At 51.0% G+C, this 12115-nt stretch overlaps 1 protein-coding gene across 1 annotated transcript in view; it reads left to right on the top strand.

The window, feature by feature from the left end:
- Window positions 1–10234, top strand: part of LOC144735796 (alpha-2,8-sialyltransferase 8E-like) — a 112800-nt gene extending 102566 nt beyond the window's left edge. The window contains exons 8-11 of the mRNA XM_078618317.1: window positions 4272–4364; window positions 6030–6147; window positions 6277–6411; window positions 9905–10234. Of these exons, the coding sequence (XP_078474443.1) occupies window positions 4272–4364; window positions 6030–6147; window positions 6277–6411; window positions 9905–10234 (676 nt within the window). The remainder of the gene's footprint in view (window positions 1–4271; window positions 4365–6029; window positions 6148–6276; window positions 6412–9904) is intronic.
- Window positions 10235–12115: the final 1881 nt, after the last annotated feature.

The raw sequence follows: 12115 nt of genomic DNA, 5'->3' as shown, positions 1-12115 counted from the left end.
TAGGTAAAATAATAATAAGAAGAAGAAGAAGAAAAATAAATAATAAATAATAATAGAAATAATAGTAGAAATAAAATAATAAATCACGACATTTTGGAGGCAACACAATTCTCCGTCATCAGGTGGGACCGTCACAGCTAAATTTACTGTATCAAGTGAGGAAAAATCCAAGAGACAAACTCTTAAATAATATAAATGGGTGTAGTGGTCCACTCAAGAGACACTTTGTGCGTTCTCTCACAAAAGAACACAAAGCCTCGGTGCTCTTTGTGCAGGAGACGCATCTTACGACCAGCGAGGAGAATGAATGGGAAACGGAATGGAAAGTTGATTTGTTTTTCAGTAACCTTACTCATTATTCTTCAGGAGTGGCAACGCTATTTGCACCGAGGTTTACGCCCACCATAGTTAACCAAATTGAGGTGGTACCGAGAAGAACCCTCGATGTAATGATCAAACTTAATGACATTTCTGTCCACCTCATAAACATATTCACCCATCAATGATGCGTGAAAACTGCTTTTTTTCAATGAGTTACAGGACTATCTCAAACCATCCCGAATGACGAGTGTCTGATGTTGGGGGGAGATTTCAACTGTACACTCGATGTCCTCGACCGCACTGGCACCGAGCAGTGCAAAAGCGGGGTCCTGAACACCTTACAGCATGTGCTCCGCACGTACAGTCTTGAAGACGTGTGGCGGATGCAAAAATCCAAAGCAGCAAGGTTTCACCTTTACACGAATCCGAGCTGACAGAACACTGTCGCAGTCAAGGATCGACTGTTTTTACATCTCGAAAGACCTTGTAAATAGTGCAGCGTCGTCCAATATTCAGGCAGCACCACTGACCGATCATTGCCTAATACTACTTGAAATGAAAATAGGAGTCCCAAGGGGATTGGCATACTGGCATTTCAATAATGCCCTTTTGCAAGACACCACCTCCACCTATCTTTTTGGGGTCTTCTGGGTGGAGTGGCAGGGAAATAAAGATAAGTTTAATAGCTTAGCACAATGGCGGGACATAGGGAAAGTACACATCAAAAAACTGTGTCAGTTGTATGCCTGGGGAAAGACAAAAAATATTGACCGAGAAATTTGTGAGTTGGGGAACAGGGTCCATATTTTAGAGCAAAGGCGGAAGATTGGGGATGACCCAGGCCTACTGCAGGAATATGTGAAAACCCTAGAATGTCTAAAAGGGTTGCAGAAAGAAAAGGCAAAAGGGGCATTTGTACGCTCTCGTTTTAAAGATACCCTTGATATGGACTCAAGCTCGACACTTTTCTTCTCATTAGGGAAGCAGAATGGTAGACGTAAAGCCATGGAGCATTTATTTGATGACAAGGGGTTCCTTTTTCAAACAATAATCAAATAGCTTCAACAATAGCACATTACTATGGAAATCTCTTCTCTCCAGAGCATACTTCCACAATGGGCCAGGATGAAATCTGGAAGGACCTGCCTACTTTGGGTGAAGAGGACAGGGACCTTCTGGAAGAAGAGGTCAAACAAAGCGACCTGGACATGGCAGTGAGTGCCCTGGCCAGGAACAAGTCTCCAGGGATTGATGGGCTGACGGGGGAGTTTTATCACCATTTTTGGCACTCAATACGTAAAGACTACAAGGCCGTTCTAGATGAAGCAGTGGAGACCAACGTGATGCCTCAGTCATGGAGGAGAGCCGTGCTCACACTGATTCCGAAGAAGGGTGACCTCAGACACCTCAAAAATTGGCGTCCAGTCTCAGTGCTGAGCACGGACTATAAGATTCTCGCGAAAGCTGCATCGGCAAGGCTTAAGAGGGTGTTGGCTAAGGTTATCGCCGATGACCAGGCATACACTGTTCCGGGGAGGACCATCCATGATGGAATTTTCCTGGTCAGAGATTTGATCATTCTGTCGGAACAGTTGAACTTTCCACTTGCCTTTCTCTTCCTTGATCAAGAGAAAGCCTTTGACAGGGATGATCACCAGTATCTTCTTGGTACTCTAAAAGCTTTTGGTTTTGGGACTCGCTTCATAGGATTGATTAGTCTGCTGTACAACATGGCCCAGTGTCTGGTTCAAGTAAATGGTGGACTAATAGCTCCTATAGATTTCAGAAGAGGTATCAGGCAAGGCTGTCCTATGTCAGGACAGCTCTACACTCTCGTCTTGGAGCCTTTTCTGCACCTACTCCAACGCCGACTCACCGGACTGACTCTAAAAGAGCCCAGTATGAGAGTGACCCTCACAGCGATACCGATGACATTCTCCTCTTTTTACTGAGTTTTGACGACATCGAACGGCTGCACGAGTGCCAAGAGGTTTACTCCCGTGCGTCCTCCTCCAGGATGAAATGGGAGAAGTGCAGTGGGCTGCTTGTTGGGAAGTGGGATGAAGCCCGGTTCCCTGAGTTGGCCAAGACAATAATGTGGAGCAAAGAGTGTCTTCAACATCTCGGCGTGCGCCTTGGGCCTGGAGAAAAACCACTGCAGGAAAATTGGGATTTCCTGGAAGAGAAGGTGAGGAAACGACTGGAGCCTTGGAGGCGCCTGCGCAAGTCTCTCTCGTTTAGAGGGAAACCCCTGGTGGTGAACCAGTTGGTTGCATCCACCTTGTGGCACCGCTTCTTTTCCCTCACTCCACCCGTATACCTGATAGAAAAACTTCAGAGACTGATAGCTGCCTTCTTCTGGTCGCACAGGAAGCACCGTGTGGCTGCTGGCATCTTGGCCTTGCCACTGTGGGAGGGTGGGCAAGGTCTAGTTTGTGTACAGAGCCAACTGTCTACATTTCGTCTACAAGCCGTACAGAGGTTCCTCTACACGACCCCATCACCCATGTGGTGTTCTACAGCATCTTTTTTTCTAAATAACCTCGGGGGCCTTCAGTGCAGAAAGCAGCTCTTCTTTATGGACATTATAGGTATTCCACTCGCACAGATTCCCCACTTCTACAGGAGTGTCCTACATACATGGGGTTTCCTCGTCACCGTCCGACTGAATAAGCCCGGTCAGCATCGGAATTCGCTCATGAGCCGCTGCTACGGAACCCCAACCTGCCACTACCCGCTCTTGTGGGCCCTGCCATGGAGAACCGCATGGTGGACGCCGGCAGTGGCCCAGTGCCATCAAAGCTGAATGTCGTCCCAACACGGGAGCACACTCACCTCTCTTCCTCACAGCAGCACGGGGGGCACACCTCGGGGAATGGCCAGGAGGGGTGCTTCTTGGGTGTAGACCGGAAAAAGCTGTATGCCCAAATGGTCGATTTCCACCACCGACAAATAATAATGTCACACAAATGCTACGCTTGGGGGGACACGATGCCCTGCAGTGATTGCTTGAAGCCTCATTGGGAGCTATTTTACTCAAATCCGTCATACAAGCGCCATGGTGATCTTAGCTGGAGCATTGCCCATGGGACTGTAACCACGAACACATTTCTGGCACTTTTCACAGACACAAATCCTGAATGCGGATTCTGTGGTGAGCTCGAAACAGTGGCGCACCAATACGTATACTGCAAAAGCCTAGAATCACTCTATAAGCTGTTAAGCAATATTCTACTGAAATTCAATCTTCATTTCTCACCCACAATTCTTATTTTTGGATATAGGGGGAACGAGGGTACCAAGGATATAGAGGGGTTGACGAACTTTATCCTGAACAACGCCAAACTCGCCATCTATAGGGCCAGGAAATGCGCAATTGAAGGGGAGCGGCTTCTCCAGCCACTGCCGCATCTTCAAGGCCCTGGTTTCTGCAATAATTTGGCTGGAATTTCGGTACGCTCAGTTGACGGGGGGTGTCGCATCTTTCTCGACGCGTTGGGCTACCGAGGGTGCTTTGTATAATCTGATGAAAGCAGGAGATCTGGTAATGGGTTTTTGAGGGTGATTTTTTTTTGTTGGTGTCTATGGACACAACAGCACATAATGGCACTTATGTTATACGGGAAACCCGCGTTATATCTTTGATTTAAAAAAGGGGGCACATAAGCAAGCAAAAAAAACTACATGATGAACGAAGCAAAGTTCCGTCTGATCGTTAAAAAGTAAAAAGAAAAGGAGGGAGGGAGGGAGTGAGTGTCTATAAATGTGGGCAGAGTTGACTCCTGACATGTGGACAGGGTTGAAGACTAGACGCATCGGCAGAGTTGACTCTAGACGTGTGGGCAGGGTTGACTTTAGATGTGGGCAGGGTTGAACTCTAGACATGTAGACAGGGTTGAACTCTAGACGTGTGGGCAGGGTTGAGGCTGACTCCCTTCATTGTCCACCAGATGCAACATCCCTCCCGTGGGGGGCGACTTCCAGGACGATGTGGGAAGCAAAACGGACATCGTCACCTCCAACCCGAGCATCTTCATCAATCGGTGAGCGAGCGAGCTAGCGAGTGCGCATGGTCGCGTGCCGATGGTCGACTCAGCCTCAAGTGTGCAGAAAATGACGCCAACTGTGGAGACAAAGGTGGCCCCGGCCATGGCGCTGGCCCAACCCACCCAGCCAGTGTGCCGTTCCACCGGCTTTTACAATTGTAGGGGTCTTACGGAGGAAATATGTGTCGAGCTGATATGTATGGGATCCTACGGGAAACTAGCACAGTGGGCGGGGCTACGTCAGTGCACGGGCAGGTGCCCTCTACGACGTCCGCGCTTCGGACGTTACGATCCCCCGGGGCCCCACCCCTCAGGGAGGGGGATGTATAAAAGGGGAATGTATCGGGGGGCTAGAGAGAGTTGGGTTAGCTAAGAAGAGAAGACGGAAGACGTCCGAGATAGAGCCCTGGTCTCCCCCTGCTACGCCGTCCTTGTCAGGACCGCGCAGGCTCGAGCCAGTGGCGTGGTGCCAGAGCCAGAGCCAGTGTTGGTCTGGACTCTGAGTACCGGGCCCGACTGACCAGTGTCGGGCCAAGATAGCCTCCCCTAGTCCACGAGAGGAGGACTCTGAGGCAGGCTAGGGATAGCTAGGAGGTGTGTCCTCAGATAGACGGGTGAGGGGGCCGATACCCCCTCAAGTGTGTATGTCACAACGTTTGTTGTAATAAACCTCAGTGTGCCTCAACCCCGGGTGTCGACCTGTATTCGACGGTATAACACAATTGCTGCTCCTCTTCACAAACAGCACTTGCCCCAACATTGGCGGATCTTTGTCGTTTGTGTTGCCTCGGTCGACTCAGCCTCAAGTGAACACACCGGTGTGCCATGTGTGTACTAAACGTTGCTATTGGGGAGACAAAGGCGGCCCTAGGTGCGTTGAAGGCCCAACTATCCCGCCCCGTGTGCCCGCACCACCGGCGTTCACAATTGCCGACTCACTAACAGCACGTGCCTCAAAGGCTACACACGGGGGAATCTTTGTCTTTCATGATAGTAATTTTTTTGGGCTAGATCGCCTTAATATAAACGTTGTGTCATTAAACCCGCCACCACCCGACACAACCAGTTAGTCAGTTTTAGTGTCCCGCGAACATAACTCAGCCAATTCGTCACAAGTACAGCTGCACTGGTGTGTTGGAGAGCAAATCCATGACATTTACAACTTTGAGTCTGACGTTTCAAAAGCAATTACAACCGGCTTCATCAAGTGGGACGGCCGGATTTGTAGAGACATCCTCCCTCCTCCAATAGGAGGTAGGTGGGTGAACGAATCGGGGGCCGACCGCCCTGGGCCACGCCCCCCGCCCTCGCATTACAAGGTCTGTCGAACCCTGGTGACGCTTGCCGCCACCAACTCGGAGTAGCGGTTATCTGAACCGATTCTGGGCTTCTCCCCTAGATCAACTCGGCCTCAAATGAGTACCTGGGTGTGGTGTGTAGTAAACACAAAGGCGGCCTGGCTGTGGTGTTGGTGTGCCGTGCCAGCCTTCATAGTTGCTCACTAACAGCACTTGCCTCAAAAGTCTGTTAAGGCTTTACGGGGGATATTTGCATTTCTATTTCTAACCCCATGTGCATTTATAAGTGTGTAACCGCGTGTGTGTGTAACCCCGTGTGTGTGTAACCCCGTGTGTGTGTAACCCCATGTGTGTGTGTATGTAGATTCGAGTCCCTGATCGGGAGAAGAAAGGAGTTCATCAGGAAGATGTCTTCGTACGGCGCCAGCATCCTTCTCATCCCCGCCTTCACCATGTCTGCATTCACGTCGCTCGCGTACAGGGTAACCACGGCCCACTCACATCCACCCGTGTCCACCAGTGTCCATCTGTGCACCCCGTGTCCATACGGCATCACACGCGGCAGCGATTCCTCACACCCCCGCCCCCCTTTCTCCCCCCACGCCCCCCAGGCCATATTTACCCTGGAAGACTTTGAGTCTCAGCAGCGCGTGGCCTTCTTCAACCCTTCCTACATGAGGGCCATCTCTCACTTCTGGATGGAACGCGGCGTCAAGGAGTCGCACCTCACCTCGGGCCTCATTATGGTAACGATGCACCACGGGAACAGTCTCCACTATCTCCCAATGTCTTCCGTGTCTCCCAGTCTCTTCCAGTGTCTCCCCATTTCTCCCAGTGTCTACACCCAGCCTCCCAGTGTAATCCTAGTGCTTCCCAGGGACTCCAGTGTCTGCCAGTGCCTCCCCGTGTCTCCCAGTGTCTCCACCTCTGCTTGTTTGTGTCTCCCGTAGTCTCCCAGTGTCTCCCATTTATCACAGTGACTCCCAGTGTCTACACCTCTGCCTCCCTGTCTCCCGTGTCTCCCGGTATCTCCCCGTGTCTACACCACTGCCTCACGTGTCTCCCAGTGTCTCCCCGTGTCTACACCCCTACCTCCCGTGTCTTCAAGTGTCTCCCTGCGTCTCCCCACGTCTCCCTTTTCGTTTCATTCATTCAATTTATTTTTTGAGTAAAAACTAGCCCCAATTGGAGAGGGCATCGCAATACGTTATGGTATAAATTAAACGAAAGTCCTCCTACCTACATATTTCACACTCGAAATTAAGGACGGGGGCAGGTGGTCCAAATCGAGGGCTAACACATTAATTGTGATAATCTGTAAAATGCAAAATCACGTGTGTAATACCGAGTCGCCATTAACCACCTGACTGGTGTACAGGTCAGGTTACTCAACAACAGTTTCCCTTAAACCCAATTCCACTACTGATGAACCATCTTTGTCTTCAATCATAACCTTTACACTTCACTATTCGAATATTCCTTTAATCCTAAGCTGTATGTCTATCTATACCATCCACTTATATTGGTATCTTACACCCATTATCTGTACTGTATATGTACTGTAAACGTACTGTAAAAAAAACATTTGGGTCCCTTACCTGTAAAATGCAACAGCACGTGCGTCACAAACAGAGAAAGTCGCCATTAACCAAGTGACTGGTGGACAGGTCCGGTTACTCAATAACCCTGTCAGCCACCTATAGGCCCGACTCAGTATCGCATGCTGGTGTACACACGAGCATTGATGTATTGCACATCACATAAGGGACGTTCACAAAGCCACACTTTACTCCATTGCTGCACGAGGAGATAATTAAAAGAGTGGTCAATTCCTAATGTGCCACATATAAAATCAACACACGTATCAAAATATCAACCACAGGCCAAAACGGGCAGGTGTGGTGGTAGCACAATCAGATAGTGGTTAATACTGAAGCACAAATCAAGATATAAGATCAACTGGTTTTGAGTCAAGGTGCAGCTCTGGCAGATGCAGAGGGAGCAGCCTGTGTCTCCCCGTGTCTCCCCATGTCTCCCTATGTCTCTCTGTGTATCATTGTGTCTCCCCGTGTCTCCCAACTTCCCCTTGCATCTTCCCTCCTAAGTAAGTCTGAGCATTTCTTTATGAGTCCACCGCTACGGTGGCTAGGAGATGCCAACTACCTCGCCTGTTGTACAGGAGGCTTTGATCCTGATCCTGACGCCTGCTGTATAATCGGAATTTGCGTGCCTCTCTCTCTCTCTCTGTGGTCGCGTAGATTTTTTTTCGGGGTTCTCTGGCTTTTCCCCTCACATTATAAATCAACAACACACGTTTCGAAAATTTGGCTGCTGATGTAAAGTTCCACACGATGATGATGATAATAAGCCAATCTTGATTTGAAGCTTTCGTGACTGCAGGAATCCATACTCTTTGGTTCTGTCGTTAAAGTCACGTAGGTATAAAATAAAATAAATCACGACGTTTCGGGCGCAACACAAGCGTCCGTCATCAGGTGGGAAAGCATAGTCTGCTGCTAAGGCAGACGGTTTTAAAAGGTTTGAAATGGGTGTAGCCCAAGGGTCATAAAGAAGTGGTCGGGGCTAATGATGTTAATGTGAGATATGACCATGTAACTGTAAGATAGGAGAGCAGCCTCCTCGACGAGGGCACAGAAGTGGCTGTGTTAATGTGAGAAATTAGCATGTTAATATGAAATCGAAGAGTGGTGCAATCCAAAGCGGCCTCCTAGAGGAGGGCATGGAAGTGGCTATGTTAATGTGAGAGATTAACATGTTAATTTAAAATCGAAGAGTGGTGCAATCCAAAGGCATGAGTGCAACCCAACGGGTGCAATCCAAAGGGCATTTGGGTATGAGAGTGCAATCCAAAGGACATGTGAGCATGAGAGAACTAAGAGAGAGGCATAGAGAGAGAGACACAGAGAATCGGAAATAACAGCTGACATAGGCAGGTAGGATGGAAACATCACAGTTAGTTAAGACTTTACCTGGTTAATAACGTCCTATCAATGATTGCTCAGTTTGTACCCATCCTTTCGGTTAAAGTTGTGTCTGTATTTATATATCTGGATGGCTTCATGAACAAATCTCTGAAGGTAGGCTTGCAGAGTACCTCTGTCTTGGAAAAATCAATTTCGTGTGAGCCCACAGCGTTAAAACAATTAGCGGCAACGGTAGAAGTATTGGTCCTACCGTTTTCCAGATCTGCCTTGTGTTCACGAACTCGGTCCGAGACATGTCGTTTCGGTTCCCCAATGTAACTGCTGCCGCAACCACAACTCAGTTTGTGTCCTGTGTTGAAACGAACCTGGATCTTGTGTTTGTTTAAGATTTTGTATGGTAAAGTGATGGTTTTGGTTGGATCCTCAAAAGGTTGTTTCCGTTCATTCTGAGGGCTTGGTGTACGTGCTCCAACTCACTGGCTAGGTGGTGCTGGTCGGAGATGCAACGGGCCCTATGGTGTAGTGTTTTGATATGGGAATTCTTCTGGGCTGGATGGTGGTGGGAGTCAGGCTTTAGATAGGCATCCGTGTGGGTGGCTTTCCTGTAGACCGAATGTCCCAACGAGCCATCAGGTCTATTCTCGATCAAAACATCCAGGAATGGTAGCTTGCCATCCTTTTCCACTTCCATGGGGAATTTAATAGACGGGTGTATGGAATTGACGTGGTTGAGAAATTGGTTAAGTGCTGGCAGGCCATGTGGCCAGATTATGAACGTGTCATCCACATATCTCTTCCACAAGGAAGGACATAGGGTGGATGTCTGGATGGCATCTGTCTCAAATTTGTCCATGAAAACATTCGCTACCACTGTCAGTAAGGGAGAACCCATTGGGGTACCCTAATGTTGTTTGTAGAATATACCATTACCAGTGAAGTATGTGTTGGTAAGGCAGTGCCTTACCAAAGTTAGTACATTTGGATTCAGTCCTTGTTGCACCTGAAACGTCGTGATTTAATTTATTTTATACCTACGTAATAATAAACCACTTCATTGAGATATCATTCATGATAGCCAAGTGGCTTCTGAAAGAAGAGCTACGTAGCATCTCAGTGATTCCTTACGCATTGGGATCCTCGGATGTAATGCACATTATACATTCGTATTATTACCAGCTAAAAATGGATTAATAGTTTAAATAGAATGTGCACACTTCCATAAAATTATCCCAAAACATCTCCCAACCTCCCCTATCTCCCCCCTCCTCACTCACACACCTCCCCCCCCCCCCAGACGAGCGTGGCCATGGATCTGTGCAACGAGGTGCACGTCTATGGCTTCTGGCCGTTCGTGCACGACCTGCCCACCCCGGCGCAGGTGAAGGAGGACGAGAGAAGGAGGAAGCCGAAGAGGAGCAGGAAGAGGAAGAAGGGGGCACAGGCCGCCGTGGCCCCCGCGGCCGCCCCTGTTGACCGACCGCTGGGCCGCCAGCTGCCCCACCACTACTACGACGACCAGCAGCCCAAGTCGGGGCACTACATGCCCAGCGAGTTCGCGGAACTGCTGAGGCTGCACAGCCGCGGGGTGCTCCGCCTGCACGTGAATGCGTGCAGGGGGCAGTGATAGCGCGGCGGTGGTGGCGGCGGTGGTGGCAGCGCCCGGGGAGAGGGGGAGGGCTGGTTGTTACCCACGTTCCCACCAGAACCCATGTTCCCAGCAGAATCTACGGACCCCCCAAGAACCCACGTTCCCCCTCCAGAACCCACGTTCCCACCAGAAACCTACGTTCGCCCACCAGAAACCACGATCCCCCCAAGAACCCACGTTGCCACTAGAACCGACGTTCCCACCAGAACCCACGTTGCCTCAACAGAACTCATGTTCCCCCTCCAGAACCCACGTTCTCACCAGAACCCACGTTCCCCCTCCAGAACCCACGTTCCCACCAGAACCCACGTTCCCCCTCCAGAACCTACATTCCCACCAGAACACACGTTCCTCCTCCAGAACCCACGTTCTCCCTCCAGAACAAACGTTCCCCCTCCAGAACCCACCTTCCCCCACCAGAACCCACGTTCCCACAAGAACCCACGTTCTGCCCAAGAACCCACGTTCTCTCTCCAGAACCCACGTTCCTCCTCCAGAACCCACGTTCCCCTCCAGAACCCACGTTCCTCCTCCAGAACCCACGTTCTCTTTCCAGAACCCACGTTCTCTCTCCAGAACCCACGTTCTCTCTCCAGAACCCACGTTCCCCCTCCAGAACCCACGTTCCTCCTCCAGAACCCACGTTCTCTCTCCAGAACCCACGTTCCTCCTCCAGAACCCACATTCCTCCTCCAGAACCCACATTCCTCCTCCAGAACCCACGTTCCTCCTCCAGAACCCACGTTCCTCCTCCAGAACCCACGTTCCCCCTCCAGAACCCACGTTCCCCCTCCAGAACCCACGTTCCTCCTCCAGAACCCACGTTCTCTCTCCAGAACCCACGTTCCTCCTCCAGAACGCACGTTCCTCCTCCAGAACCCACGTTCCCCCTAAGAACCCACGTTCCCACCAGAACCCACGTTCTGCCCAAGAACACACGTTCCCCCACCAGAACCCACGTTCCCCCTCCAGAACCCGCGTCCCCCCTCAAGAACCCCCGTTCCCCCTCCAGAACCCCCGTTCCCCCTCCAGAACCCACGTTCCCCCTCAAGAACCCACGTTCCCCCTCCAGAACCCACGTTCCCCCTCAAGAACCCACGTTCCCCCTCAAGAACCCACGTTCCCCCTCAAGAACCCACGTTCTCCCTCCAGAACCCACGTTCTCCCTCCAGAACCCCCGTTCCCCCTCCAGAACCCGCGTTTCCCCTCAAGATCCCACGTTCTCCCTCCAGAACCCACGTTCCCCCTCCATAACCCATGTTCTCCACCAGAACCCACGTTCCCCCTCCAGAACCCACGTTCCCACCAGAACCCACGTTCCCCCCTAGAACCCACGTTCCCCCTCCAGAACCCACGTTCCCCCTCCAGAACCCGCGTTCTCCCTCCAGAACCCACGTTCCCCCCTAGAACCCACGTTCCTCCTCCAGAACCCACGTTCTCTCTCCAGAACCCACGTTCCTCCTCCAGAACCCACGTTCCTCCTCCAGAACCCACATTCCCCCTCCAGAACCCACGTTCCCCCTAAGAACCCACGTTCCCACCAGAACCCACGTTCTGCCCAAGAACACACGTTCCCCCTCCAGAACCCACGTTCCCCCTCCAGAACCCGCGTCCCCCCTCAAGAACCCACGTTCCCCCTCCAGAACCCCCGTTCCCCCTCCAGAACCCCCGTTCCCCCTCCAGAACCCACGTTCCCCCTCAAGAACCCACGTTCCCCCTCCAGAACCCACGTTCCCCCTCAAGAACCCACGTTCCCCCTCAAGAATCCACGTTCCCCCTCAAGAACCCACGTTCTCCCTCCAGAACCCACGTTCTCCCTCCAGAACCCACGTTCTCCCTCCAGAACCCCCGTTCCCC

Source organism: Lampetra planeri, chromosome 57 (genome assembly GCF_965212315.1).
Source record: "Lampetra planeri chromosome 57, kcLamPlan1.2.h2, whole genome shotgun sequence".
Lineage (NCBI taxonomy): Eukaryota > Metazoa > Chordata > Hyperoartia > Petromyzontiformes > Petromyzontidae > Lampetra > Lampetra planeri.
This window is presented reverse-complemented; position numbering and strand designations above follow the sequence as displayed.